Source organism: Lepisosteus platostomus, chromosome 2 (genome assembly GCF_059453375.1).
Source record: "Lepisosteus platostomus isolate fLepPlt1 chromosome 2, fLepPlt1.hap1, whole genome shotgun sequence".
Classification (NCBI taxonomy): Eukaryota; Metazoa; Chordata; class Actinopteri; order Semionotiformes; family Lepisosteidae; genus Lepisosteus; species Lepisosteus platostomus.
Genome location: NC_142612.1, coordinates 46,637,144 through 46,652,599, shown reverse-complemented (window position 1 = coordinate 46,652,599; position 15,456 = coordinate 46,637,144). Strand labels below are relative to the sequence as shown.

The 15,456-nt window shown below is 39.0% G+C and overlaps 1 protein-coding gene across 1 annotated transcript; it reads right to left on the bottom strand.

Annotated features, from left to right (window-relative positions):
- Positions 1-727: 727 nt before the first annotated feature.
- Positions 728-8,670, bottom strand: LOC148676388 (uncharacterized). Its single transcript, XM_088644089.1, has 3 exons — positions 8,663-8,670; positions 1,646-1,954; positions 728-1,553 (listed from the first exon to the last, which is right to left on the bottom strand). The coding sequence occupies exons 1-3, from the start codon at positions 8,668-8,670 to the stop codon at positions 728-730; spliced, it is 1,143 nt and encodes a 380-aa protein (XP_088500215.1).
- Between the last annotated feature and the right edge of the window lie 6,786 nt (positions 8,671-15,456).

The window sequence follows — 15,456 nt, the reverse complement described above, 5'->3', positions numbered from 1 at the left end:
TTTATTTTGTAACGCATAGGTAACTATTCATTGTTATTAAAATGACTTAAATTAGATCATGTTGTGATATTTAGAAATATTAATTTTTTTGGTGCGAGTGAGGTTTTATTTAATCTCTGACCAAGGGAAACGTTTCATTTTTTCAAAGAAATGTTTGTTAAAAAAAAGGTTGTGGCTTCAGTGGGAGTCGATCACAGACCGCATGACGTGGGAGTCAGGAACCTAACCCACAGCGCCACCAACAAGGTCACATGCAGAGGTCTGAAAAAGCACTACAGAAACATTACCAACAGACAATGTACAGCGTGTACTATTCTTGTGTTGCGGTACATGAATATAATTATATCATTATTATTTTTAGATCTTTTTTTCTGAACCAGGGAAAATCTGATCATGTTTCTCTATAACAATAATAAAAAACTTTATTTTACATATCACCTTTAAAAGTGGTATCTCAAAGCAATACAGTAGATGTAAACCACAGATTACAAAGTAAATACCCAGACAAACACAAACGCGTTTTTAATAAAATTCTTTTATTCATTCAGCAGAGAGAGAGAGACATCCAGCAGAGAGAGACACACACACAGGTTTTCATTGACAAAAAGTAATTGTTTTTTTTACATTCCTCTTGTCTAACAGGAATGTTTTGTTTGTGGACAGACAAACAAAACATTTTTGTTTTGTTTTTGTTCTGAGAAAGAATGTGAGACTGTCTTTCTCAGACTCACATTCCCGAAATGTCCCCCGCCCTAGGAAGGACATTTCTAGGAAGGACAACAATCCTAGGAAGAACACGAAACAGCCTGTTAATAAAATTGTTACAATTTTGTTCAGTCAGTTCTTCCTCCCAGAATTTAAAGATCGCATCGATCAGTTCCTGCTTTGTGACAGGCTTAGCAGTTTTCCGAACGTAGTCTTTCAGCGAATGCCAAACCATCTCTATCGGATTTAGATCTGGGGATTCGGCTGGAGTTTTCACCCAGTTCACTCCTTCTGCTACAAGCCCCGCCCTTGCTGCTGTGTGTTTCGGATCGTTGTCTTGAAAGAGACGGTGCCTTGATCCAAAGTGCTCCCTGATATATGGGGCGGCATGCTGTGTGACCACAACTTCCTCGAAGAATTCACTGTCCATAATTCCTTCGAAAATAAGAAGTGGTCCCGGGCCTCTTCTAGATATACCCCCCCAGACGTGAACCTTCAGTGGATGTTTGGGCTTTGGCTTGTCCACATATCTCCCCTTTTTGCAAAATGCCATTGTTGAAAACTGTTCCAGAGCCACTGTTGTTTCGTCGGTGAAAAGTACATCCTGAAATGCCTCCCCCTGTTCAATCCATTGGAGCGCTTGCTTGAGTCTTTCCTCTTTGTTTTTTAGCCTTATCATGAGGCATGTGTTGGTTTTTCTGTATCTCCATCCAAGCCTCCTGCACACTCTTCTTATCGATGTCGGACTAACGGTCGCACCGAGGTCAACCCATAGCCATCTTTGGACTTGTATCGCTGGTAGCTCATCATTTTCATCAGTCAGTTTGTGGATAGCTTGCACAATAGGACTTGAAAAAAAAAGAGATCAACAGTTAGTTTTAAAAATAATGTGCGTAGTTGTATTTACATGCAAGAAAAGTATTTTTAGAAAGTTATTTACCTTTGAATCATCCTCGGTTTAGATTCTCTTTGCCTCCTCTCCCCTTTATAATGTCGTCTCACTATGCTTTCAGAAATGAAGATGTCCATCGAAGCCAAATGCTGTACAATGTCCCGTGTTGACTTCCTGTTTCTTTTCATCTTCATTATTTGGTGTGAGAGAGTCTTCGTGATTTTGGCCATTGTCCATCTCCTTACCAAAGCGATACAGTGGTGCAGCTTGAATTCTGTACCTATATACTGTATGGTATGATACAGATAAAACTTACACCATACCGATGAGCTAATACCAGGACACCAAGAAATGTGTCTGATGCATTAGCAAGTTAAAACAATTGCGTCGAAAACCTGGGCGTAACAGCTGTCCCTTTTTCTGATCACTCGCTCTCTGGATACACGTCTCACCTGTCCTGTTCTTTGTTTTCCTAATTTGCTGATTATGCCTGCTGCGATCCACTCTTACCCTCACACCTAAAGAAGACTATTTTAAATTTCTTGGCGCGGTTCATTGTGCAATTGTGCTGTCCTTAAGGTGATATCACATAAAGGTTATAATGCTATTTAATTGGATACGCAACTAAAAAAAAAAAAAAAATTTGGAATCCCCGGCGGAACACATTCCATAAGAATCAGCGCTTTTATATATCGCCTTTAAAGGTGGCATCTCAAAACGCTTAACAGGATAAAAACAACAATAACAGCAACAACAACAAAATTGTATTTCATTGCACTTTGACAGAGCGTCCTTAAATAAACTGTTGACTCTTCTCTCTTTACTACTTGTTTGGAGTGACTGAGCTCCGCTCTGTACCACACAATGATCACCCCAGAGTCTCTGCCCCAGGTGATTTGGGGTTTTTTGACAGAGGGCAAAAAACTCTCTCTCGCTTGCCCTCCCCCCCCCGTGTATTGTCTGTTTTTTTTGTGCTGTCCTTTGACAAAACAAGGCTCGCCAGATAATGTGAATCGAAACCTGTTTTTCTAGCTTTTAAAGTCGTGCGATGTGTAAGCGGGAACACATCATTATATCTTACATATGAAAAATACATCATATAGCTCCCAAACAAACGCAAACGTGTTTTTAATAAGATGCTTTTATTCACTCATAATCAGACAATTTCAGGAAGACTAAGGAAGGACTAAGGGAATTGTCATCTGTTGTTGAAGCTCTGTGAGCTCGGTGACTTTGAGACCACTTGTTATCCCAGGTTGTTTGAATCGCCACAATTCAAATAGAGAAAAAAGAGCTGACTGACAAGATTTAAGATGTGGCTGTCAATGTTGGATTAAAAAAAAAACACATTGCCCGACGTTTGTTGCATTGCTTGAAAAATAACTTTATTTCGAGAGACTGGATAAGTAATTCAAGTGTTTTTTTTAACTTCCTGAAAAACAACTAATAATTTAACTATATGTGCAAACGTTTTATGATATGTCGCTGTTGTGAATGTCTGCGGACATGTGCTGGCTGGACAGGAGGCTCTAATGTACACAGAGAGGGGCGGGAGGGGGGGACAAGCCGATACATACTCTTAGAGTTTGGTTAATAGGGAATATAATATAAAAATACAGTACTAAATATTAGATACACTCTACAGACATTCACAACAGTGACTGTCAGAAGATAGGACACAGCGGCTCAGACACCCGCTGAATGGAAAGGGGCACTTTAATGTTCTGTATGGCTAATACTAAAGTCAGTACTTTAATATTCTTTTCTGTATGTTTAACAATAGTGGGTACTGGCCTAATTCGGCCCTGCTCCCGTTGTTAGGTGTTAATGTGTTGTTGTTAAGTGTGAATTTGTACCTGTTTCCCTGAGGTCTGGCTTTTTTTCTGGAAAACCATAACTCTGGTCTTGTCCAGATTGACTGTAAGCGCCCAGGTCTGACAGTGCTGCTCCAGCAGTTACAGGTTCTGGCGCAGTCTCTGTTCTGTGGGCGACAGCAGGACCAGGTCGTCTGCAAAGAGCAGGAACTCGATTTCTGTAATTAATGCAGATCAGTAAATCAAGGGACAAAACAATTGTTGCGCCCGGCTCCTCAATGGGCTTTGACGTGCTAATGCGTTGGTTTAACAGTCCGGGTGTGGCAAGCCTCTGATGTCTCCCGACTTCGGCAAAAGGAACCTGCCTTTCATTGGACAGGAAAGCAAGAGCCGACCACTACGCCGCCCTCATGTTTCGAAATCTTGTGACTTTTGAAATTTACTGGGGGTGGACCACATCTGTAAATTTCGATGGGTCCAGAGGCAAAAGTGCCTTGCCTTGCAATCTCCGGGAAACCATTAGTAGCATGGTGAATCTCATGGAGAGTCTCAACCCTTATTTTGTACGACTGGAAAAGAATGATCGGCTCAACGGAATGCTCCGTAGAAGGAGGCACTCTTTTCCTCTAGTCTAACAGTCTGTCCACAAACAAAACATTCCTGTTAGAAAAGAGGAATGTAAAAAAACAATTACTTTTTGTCAATGAAAACCGGTGTGTGTGTCTCTCTCTGCTGGATGTCCCTCTCACTCTCTGCTGAATGAATAAAAGCATTTAATTAAAAACGCGTTTGCATTTGTCTGGTATTTACTTTGGTCCTTTTAACTGTTTTTCCATCTACTATATTGCTTTGAGATGCCACTTTTAAAGGTGATATGTTAAATAATGTTTTTTATTATTGTTATAGAGAAACATGATCAGATTTTCCCTGGTTCAGAAAAAAAAGATCTAAAGTATACTAGTTTTTCACTCTTCTCATCCCCTCTCTGCTAAATGGCTTTTAAATAGAGTCACACGAAGAGAGAGGTGAAACAGCCCTAAATAGCCCTGTCGCAGTACACAAATATAATTATATCTTGTTAATTTCTTAAGATACGCGATTCTTTTAATACAGTCTTTGCTGTGCTCTTGAGGGTCCTTGTGATATTTCAAGCTCTGGTTGAATGATAAGTGTCGCAGTTTAAATAATTTTTGTAGTTAGAAAAAATGCCTGACAAAGTAGGGCTTGGACAGATTCCAAGTGCATTTTTGCAATTTGCGTTGCATTGTCCATTGTGCTGCTGTAATACAGTTTAAAATAATTCAATCAGCTTTATTTATGGGTTGCAATTTAGAAAAAGACAAAAAGCGCACTCAAAATGCAATTTAGAGCTTTCTGGCAAGAGGAGACACCCAAATTAATAATGTAACATGCCACTGTTTGTGCATGGACAAAGGTATACTGCTATTTCCTTAGATACGTGATTACAAAAAAAAATTGTATCCCCGGCGGAACACATTCCATAAGAATTAGTGCTTTTATATATCTCCTTTAAAGGTGGCTTCTCAAAACGCTTTACAGGATAAAAACAACAATAACAGCAACAACAACAATATTGTATTTCATTGCACTTTGAAAACCAAGTAATAACTTAACTATATGTGCAAACGTTTTATGATATGTCGCTGTTGTGAATGTCTGTGGAGTGTATCTTATTTGCCTATCTGTCCTGGCTCTCTCGCTCACCCTCTCTCCCTCAATTCAATTCAATTCAAGGTGCTTTATTAGCATTTACTTTGCTTTGAGATTCCACTTTTAAAGGTGATATATAAAATCAAGGCTTTAACTTGCTTTAACTCCGCAAGTCTGAGTTCTCGTGTCTGTCCTATCCGAACCCGAAAGTATCACAATATGTATCTTTATATCAGATGGTGTACAACTTTTTAGCATAGATTACACTTTTATAAAACGTATTTAAAAAATAAAAACGATTACAATCTAATCTTTCCACGTTTGATCCCAAGATCCCAAGAAAAATAAATCTAAACGGGGAGAAAGCTATGCTGAAAGTTTATTAAGATACTTAGAAGACAAATATATCAAGTTATGTTGCATTTGTCTGATTGTGAATCAAAAAACACATATATTTAAACACGCGTTTGCGATTTAAATCAAAACACGATTTAAATCAATATAAATGTTTATATTGTAACGCATAGGTGACTATTCATTGTTATTAAAATGACTTAAATTCGATCATGTTGTGATATTTAGAAATATAAATTTGTTTGGTGCGAGTGAAGTTTTATTTAATCTCTGACCCAAGGAAACGTTTTATTTTTTCAAAGAAATGTTTGTTAAAAAAAAAAGTCATGGCTCCGGCTGGATTCCGGCTTGTGTTGCGGTACATGAATATAATTATATTGTTATTAATTTCTTTAGATACGCGATTCCATATTATATTCCCTTTTAATCAAATTCTAAAAGTATGCTTGTTGACTCCGGTATCTCGTTAGTTAAAGACTTCGATGCTTAAAATGTTTAGGGAGAAATGGAATACTGCTGTGTATTTTTTCTTTAAAGTACCAAGACCAGCCATATACTTTATGTTTATGTTCCAAAATTAATATCATTTATGGCCTTCACACGCGTTACAGTATGCTCCTATTCTTTTTATGCTCAGCTACTAAGATTTCTCTTCAGTGGTAAAATTCCATATAAATATTCAATACTAAAACAGGCACAGTAAAGACGTTTACTGTAAATCTTTCTACGACAGACCAACGGACCACGAGTGCCCCTGTCCGTCAACCAATCACGTACCGTGGTACCGCGCGTCATCGTGCGGCACAATGCGCGACGCCGTAGCCAATTACCTCCGGTACGTGTCTGTACCGTGCACTTTGAATGGCTGCATCTGTATATTCCAATTGCAGCGGGGGCAGGGTGTGTGGGGAAAGGTTTAGGCTGCAATTGAATTGAGGATCTGTATTCTTCACACCTGAAACATTGTTTTCTCTGAAACATTTAGCTTTATTAGCACCACCTGGCAGTTTTACAAGGTGCTTAGGGATATTAGGGATATTATTATCATATTTCAATTTACATGCGGTATTATGCAGTATGATGTGCCACGCCTACTGCGTTTTGACGCAGCTTACTTCACGCATTTTGAATGGCTGGATCTGTATAATTAATTTAAGTTCTTGAATTTTGCATTGATAAGTAATTAATAATAATTGCTTACACTTATAAAGCGCTTTTCTGGACACTCTACTCAAAGAGCTTTAAAGGTAATGGCGACTCTCCTCTACCACCACCACCACATCCACCTGGATGTACTTAAATATGTCTAAATCTGAATGCAACACTAAATGAGTGCACAGGGACACAGCATCATCTAGGTGGGTGCTACACATTGGTGGTGTTGGAGATTCCTCATTTTCTGTAAAGTGTTTTGAGTGGCGTGTTAAGATTAGTTATATTTGAATGGAGAGCTCTTTAAAAATCTCAAGATCACAATGTGACTGTGAGTGGTAAAAGTTCTTCTACAAATAAGGACTTAAAATATGTATTAATTAATATTTATTTATTAATGTATGTATTAAGATAAGTATTAGTTAAATATTCCTATAAAGCAGGCTATTAAATTACTATTGGTATTTTAGTGCTAATTTCACTATGTTGTAAAATCAAACTGGGATTATTCTATGAGGAGATTTTAATTTAGTAATGAACCCAAGTAATGAACCCTCTCAAGCCAGCAGCTCATCTGCTTGCACTCCAGAGCAACACTGGATTAGCTCCTGAACTGGGTCACAGCACCACTCACCTAACAAATATCCATGGATCAGGTGATGCCTACTTCCCCACTATTCAGAATATAAGCAATAGGAACATATCAAGCTCTCTCATTTGCACACCTCTTAAAGGAGTAGGTTGCATTCACCTTGTGCTTGGGTTCAATGATTGATAGCATAAAATAGTTATCAATGAGTTTATTGTAACTATGCCTTTTGCCTTGAATTGGGATTCGAGTTTATTAACACTGTTCTATATTTTAGCAACTTGCACTTTTCCAATTGTTTATTTTCATCCATCTCTTCATCACTGTCCATGAGCATTTGTTTGTATTAATGCTATTTCTAATAAACTCACCTATTTCAATAAACCGAAGCAGTACTGATTTGAATTCATGCAGATCAACCTCACCATTATCTTGAATTCGGGTTGTTAAACCTTATGTTAATTATCACATTAATCTGGTTTTGGAGGATATGGTCATATAAGTTCAGGTGGGTAGCTGCGTCAGAACAAGTAATAGGTTAATTCCATGCTGAAAAAGAAGAAAGAAAACACAACGTTTCGGCCATGGAGCCTTCTTCAGGTGTGAGGGTTCTTCTTCAGGTGTGAGGGTCATATAAGGGTTGTTGCGGTGATTATCACTAGATCAGAAGACCTACTTTATACCTGCTCTAGGTGTTTCAGAATCCCTGGACACGTGGTTTGGGTTTTGTGGTCGAAAGTGCTTACAACACTGTCTAAGGTTTAGTCACATGTGCTATTCTCTCAAAATATGTACATGATTGACTGGAGGTTCAGGTAGCCCTCCAAAACCATATGATCCACATGTCCTTCCTCTTGCACTTTACAAATTATATTAGAATGCTGTTCATATTATCTTATCAAAAGGAGTAAATAAATGAAAAGGAGAGAGATAAAAAATGAATTTATGGAATGAATGCGAGAGAGTAACCATAAAAAAGTAATAAAGTTGTCCTCTGAGATGAGGGGTGGTGGAGGGGAAAAAAGAAACAAAAAGCAAGAAAAAGAGTATACAATTGGCCTCGGGTTTATATTTGAGTATAAGTTAAAAAAATCAGAAGCATATTTACCACCAGAGTGCTGAACAGTGTTGAACTGTTTGCGCATTCTCTAATGGACTACCATTTTCCTTGATTCCAGTGTGTTGCTTTGATCAAGTGATAAAAAAACTGTTTATATTATAGTAATCCAAAATGAACAAATGATCGCAGTACACATTTATATTCAATATGAAGCAATCTTATGTAGTGAACAACATGGGAATTATTATACTGAATGTAGGTTTGGAGTGTATTTGTGGTCACAGCAGATATGATAAGCTTAAAGCCCTTAAGGTAACTACTACACAACTAAACATTCCAATATAAAAATTCAATGGAAATGCATTTTACTTCAATTTACTTTAATCTTGGCTATCAGAAAAATCTTTGTATCCTGAACCCCTTACCCCCCCATTACTAGTTTACAGGGAGTTTACTGTATTTTCGTTTTGTCTTTTGACTTCTCTCCATTTTTCTTTATTTATTTAAACCATGATTATTTTTATTTCAACAATTTTTATTCAGAAATATATTTTGTGGCATCCAGGTTTGCAAAGAGAGATTTGGTTTGTCATATTCTGTTTAGTTTAGAAGGCAGATTGCTCTTCTTTTGTCCTCTGTAGGAATACTTGGTAGCAGTATGGGACTTTCAGGGTAGATAAGACATTAGGCCTCTGGGACATCTTGTCTCTAAATTTGTAAATACAGTAACTTGTGTGTTGTGTGTTTATGTACTCTGTCGTGTAGTGTTTGTGTTGTTTGTTAATAAATATTTGTTTATCCAAGTGTGCCTCTTTTCATCAAAGCTGTGCCAGAGAATTCACATGCCTTTGATTATACCAACCACTCGGATATATTCTGGTAGAATTACTTACATGTCAGGGTATATGATAATTTATTTTAATTATTGACTAAACCTCTTGGTCAATTCCTGATTTTCTCCATTTTTGTAACCCCCCATTTGTAACAGTGCCATACATAAAAATAATTTATTTTAATTTGCTTCAGATAGAATCATAAGTCATCGGAGGGTGGTGGTTTTGAACATCATTTATTTCATTATTTTATCATTTTTCCACATTTATTCTTTCTATAAAAGTATAATGTAAAATCCTGGGTTCGGTAAAATGTTTCAGGCATTCATGTGAAGGGCAACAGAGCTTTCACTGGCCAATTATCAAACACTATTGATAAAACCAAAACAAAAACTAGCCAACCAAACCAGAAGAAAAAAAGAATCAATAATAACGGACACAGCGCGAGCCTGCTTTTTTTCCTCAACCGTCCACACTACACTTTTCCCTGGGTCAGAGACTAAATAAAACTTCACTCGCACCAAACAAATTACCACACACTGAACACTGAACATGTTAACCCAAATATGTCTCACATTAGAACCACCGTGGAAAAAGAAACACGTTTCTAAGTAACATTCCTATAAGTAAATAAAACCATAACTAAACTTTATAACAAGTAACAAATACTAGAACAAACAAGTATTAGATGTAAGATCATTAAACAACATGAAACCACTGAAACACTTTGTGTACATTTTTGTTTAACTTCGTTTTACAATATAATCCCTGAAACGGGCTGGCAACTTAACACGGCTGCGACCTGGCTGTAATGATGACTGCTCGGGGTTATCAGGGGAGCAGGAGGTACTGTCCATTTGAGATGCTACCTGAGCTGGACTGTGATCTGATTCCCCTGGAAGGTGTTGGACGTGTTGTGCAGAGGACTGTTCATTAATTGTATGTCTGGCAGGATGGTGGCACTGCTTCACACCAGAGAAAATGATGGAAGGCAACTCAGGGGTAGCACTAGGTACCTGCACATCTGGGTTGTCTTGGGGTGGCAGCCTTTGAGTCTGCTGAAGCTCGACAGGTGCAGTTGGAGGGAGACATTCTGTCTGTGGAAAAGCAGGTGTCAAATAAACTTTCAGACGGTTGTGATGAACAACTTGGGTAGGTCCATCAGGGGAGTCTTTCTGTCTAATGACATACAGCACCCCATCTCTTGGCCCTTACCAATCATGGCCTCCTAATAATCCCCCTCTTTGAATTGGCTACATTACTCTGCTCTCCTCCCCACTGATAGCTGATGTGTGGTGAGCATTCTGGCGCACTATGGCTGCCGTCGCATCATCCAGGTGAATGCTGCACATTGGTGGTGGTGGAGGGGAGTCCCCATTATCTGTAAAGCGCTTTGAGTGGAGTGTCTAGAAAAGCGCTATATAAGTGTAATTATTATTATTATTATTATTATTATTATTATTATTATTATTATTATTATCTCCATCAGCAAGACGTATTAACTGTATGATACATTATGGCCCTTTCCAACGTGGAGCCAGTTTACACCGTAAATGAGCTGGATCATTAAACCAAACTAAGTCTCCCTTATGGTAAGGTGAGTACTTTACTTTTTTGTCATACTGGGTCTTTTGTTGTAGATGTGCAGCTTCACAATTTTCCTGGCTGGACTGATAAGCATGTTGGGGTTTACGACAAACAAATGCAGCATATTCAGCTGGTGTTCCTGGAGATGCAGATGATAGTTCAGCCTTAGGCAAAAATAATAGATGAACTGGCAACCGAGCCTCACGACCATGCACCAGATAGAATGGTGTATACTCAGTGCTAGCATGTACACTTGTATTGTAGGCAAGCTGAATGGATCTCAGCAACGTGTCCCAAGCTTCATGTGTTTGATATAAACATTTGGCCAGTTGGTCCTTTAGGAACAGGTTAAATCTTTCGATTAACCGATTACCTGCTGAATGGTAAGAGTAAGTTTGGGTTTTTGTCACTCCTAACTTAGAGCACAGTTCTTTTACCAAATCTGACTCGAACTGTTGATCTTGATCTGTGTGGAAATATTCTGGAAATCCATGCTCACTTATGTATTGTTCAAAAATAAAGTGAGCGGCTGTGACTGCACACTGGTCTTTCATGGGATACAGGTTCACATACTTAGTAAAATAGTCCTGTATAACAAGAACATACAGTACCTGTACCCACTGGGTGAGATAGGGAGTTTAGTTATGTCTGCAGCCACATTCTGGAATGTTCGACTAGCTTCAATTGTCTGCAGAGGAGCAAGGTTATGGGGTACAGGCATAGCTCTGGATTGACACGCTACACAATGGTGACAATAGCTCTCAATGTCCCTCGCCATTCAAGGCCAGTAGAACTGCTCTCAAGCTCGATTAAGTGTCTTTCTGTGACCAAGGTGGCCAACTGTTTGGTTTCCATGTAGGAGCTGTAGCACTTCTAGAACAATCTTATCTGGAATTACAAAGTGAAGAGTAGGCTCCTCCCCTGGTTGGTTATATGAACAGCGATAAATCAGGTCATTCACTAAATGCCATTTATAGAACTGTTGCCACAACACTTTAAGTGCAGGTGAACATTTTTTCATTGCTCAAACTAGAGGTCTCTTTCCTATAGCTAACCACGCTCAAACTGTGTGCAGTGTAACATCATCCTTTTGATATTGGAGCTTCTTGTCAGAAATGACAGAGCCTGTGACAAGTCAAAAACCGAGTTGACATTTACAGCAGGATGTATTGCTGGTTTTGTGCACTTTTCTCTGCAGGGTTTATTACAGTTTGATTACAGTTTGTTCATTAGAGGCCCTACTAGTGATGATGTCAGGTGGACATCTCGACATAGCATCAGCATTTCCATGCCTCTTACCATCTCGATGTTTGATGACCCAATCATACACATCAAGCTCTAAAGCCCAGCGTGTTCTCCGTCCTGTCGGGTCACGCTCTTCTAGTGTGCTCTCAGGAGGCACCAGTTCTGTAGGGGTTTGACATTTACAGGGACAATTATTAATTGTAGCCGTAAATCACAAAATGATTATTTTAATGGCTTTAGAATCTAACCATCGGTATAACTCAAACAAAGCACACACACCGGTACTAATACACGAGGATACATTTATTAATACATAGAATATGCATGTAAACCTAACAGATCTTATCGTGAGGGTTATCAGAATACAAAAGATATATATTCAGTCAGTTACGAAAGTTACATATATCAAGAGGACATACGTTCACTATATCATTCATTTGAACTTGGTTACAACTTCTACATTAGATACTGAAAACAAGTACATAACTCTTAGGAATTAAATTGATATCAACTGGTTGGGATAACAATTGAATTCTAGAGCTGTAATGCATTGAAGTTGAATACTCATCCAATCTCTGGGGATTCAGATCTCTTGCGGGCACATAGAAACAGTTGCAGGCTGTTGCTGTCCAATCCGCGCTCTCTGGCTCGGTGCCAGGCTGTGCTGTGCGGCTTGCGATGGTGCGCTGCTGATGCTCTCTGAAGACTCGCTAGTTAGTGTTGGCTGAAACTATCAAGAGTTTGTGCACAGGAGAAAAGATGACTGTGGCTCCCAGCAGGTCAGGAAGAAGACCGGTTTGTTCCTGATGAAGCGCTAGTTCTGAATAGTGATTCAGCTTTCCACAGTTCTGACCTGTTCATGAGGCTTGCTGCTGATGCTAACCTCGGGTGGATCCTCTGGTTGCTCTCTGGCAACCTCCGCTCTAGACTCTTAGAACAGAGGAAAGTTCTGGCACTCGGACACACTGGCCGTTCCGTGGTTGTCCGGGCTGAGTCTCAGGATGGTCAGGAGGCGTGCTGCGAGAATGTCCTGCCCTTGGGAGCCTTCTTCTCCTGGGCCGTCCTGCCCTAGAATTCTCCTAAGAAAAGTCTTTAGAATAGTTCTCCTGTGTTGCCTGTTTTTACCTGGAGGAACTTCAGCTCGTTCATTGGCTGAAAGTTTCGTGGGCATCAGAGACCCACGTGGGTTACTCGGCCCTACCAGTCCCTGATTGGTTGATCAAGGTGAGATATGAGTCACTTACTCCTGACACTTAGGAATGCAGTCCAGATGTCCATCTGGCACTCCCTAGACAGATAGTCGCCAATGGATGACCATTGATCATGATAGCCAGGCTTAGCTAAGTGCATCCCCATTTGGGAGCTGTCCCTTATCAAAAGAAAACATCTTTAAATCAGCCTGCAAGAATAGCTTCTCTGTGGCTGCACCACAGAGATGAAGAGAGAGACGGGGACTCATTTGGGAAAGCACAGCAACACTTAATTCTTTCTTATTAACAAGCCTCGCCGCTACACTCTATAGGCAGTTTCTTCAAGCCCATTAAGGGATGGTGGTCAGTGACAATAATAAAAGAAGAACCTGTTAAATAATGAGAGAAATGTCTGACTGACCATACTATTGCGCTCCACTCTTGGTCAAAGGTGGACCAGTTGCGTTCTGTGGCAGTGAAGACATGACTGGCATAGGCTACGACTTTTTCAGTGCCCTGTTGTTCTTGTGCAAGGACTGAGCCTATAGCATCATGTGAGGCATCTGGGTAGAGGATGAACGGCTTTGTAAAATCTGAGTAACTCAGTAACGGAGGCAAAGAGAGAACATTACGGAAATACTGAAAGGACTCTTCGCATTGGGCTATCCATGAAAAGGTTTGTGTCAGTTGGTGCAAAGGGGCTGCTTTGTCTGCAAATCCCTTAATAAAATGCCGATAATATGATCAGAGACGTATAAAATCTCATACCTCTGTGGCTGTTGTAGAGGGAAGCTAATTCAGGACTTTATCTGTAATTTTTTATCTGTCAAGTTGGCATTTTTGAAGATGAAGTCTGAGGCCTGCCTGACGCAGTCTGCTGAAAACCTCAGTGAGGCTGTCCATAGGTGACTATTCATTGTTATTAAAAAGACTTAAAGTTGTGATATTTAGAAATATAAATTTGTTTGGTGCGAGTGAGGTTTTATTTAATCTCTTACCAAGGGAAACATTTCATTTTTTCAAAGAAATGTTTGTTAAAAAAAGAAGTCATAGTTCCAGTGGGATTCGATCACAGACCGTGTGACATGGGAGTCAGGAACCTATTATCGACAGACAATGTACAGATTTGATAAAGCTATAAAATAATGTAATTAGGCACAGAACAAGTTTACAGCACAGTACAATAATAAATGCTGACCATGACTTTAGAAGCATAAATTACCTTACACTCAATTTAAACACAAGCTGTCTTTAGCCCTCTAAGCTGGTTCATACAGAAATGTAGAGAACCAGGCTCAGAACAAACAGCTTCATTAGCGAATACATATACAGGACAACTGGAGAAGACGTTTTACAGAGGATGGATTTTTAGAAACATCCCATCAGTGACATCACTGAAGTCAACTCCTAGGTAACTGTCGTGTGGATAGTTTCACAAGAATCAGACAAAGATTTAAGCATCGCTTGTTCTAGATAAAACTGCAAAAAAAAACAACAACCCATAATGTACTTCTTTGCGGCTCTGTTTGTCCAAATCATATATTCACAACGTGAAATTAGAAAAATAATATTACGTAACCAAAATCCGCAATATGGAAACAGAACCTGTGTAATTGTTGATAGATGATGGACTCGTAACATTTTTACAAGACGAACTACAACATTTTAAAAATGACTTGTATGTACTTGATATCTCTAATCAATCCACGGCGATATAGTTAAAGCAGAGTCCCCGCACTGCATTAAAACAAAACGAAAACTAAAACGCCCTGGGCATACTGTTTTGCGCTTCTTATCAGTTGCTCAAAAGTAATTTGACCGTATGAAATGCATAATATAAACCTAGAAACATATACGTGAGCAGTATTTACGTAGTATCGGTGTCAAGACATACCTCTAAAATACTGTAGATCAAGTTAAAAATATCTCAAGACCGATTCTGGTCATAATGAAACCATGTTTCGTGTATGTTTTCTTTAAAGTACCGAGACCAGCCATATATTGTATGTTTAAGTTCCAAAATTAATATCGTTTATGGCCTTCACACGCGTTGCAGTATGCTCCTATTCTTTTTATGCTCAGGCACTAAGATTTCCCTTCAGAGGTAAAATTCCATATAAATATTCAATACTTAAACGGGCACAGTTAAGACATTAAATATACATATACATACTGTATACAGTACAGTTTGCATACGGTAGGTAATATGTTTATGTTCCTAAATCAATCTCTTTTATGAGCATGTGAAAGGCATGGTGAATCGATTCTCAAAAATTACTGTACTTTGCATGGTTGGAAAAAAATGCGTGATTGCGAAATGCTGTGGTGTTACTTTTACAAAGACGGTCAATGAAAAAAGGAATG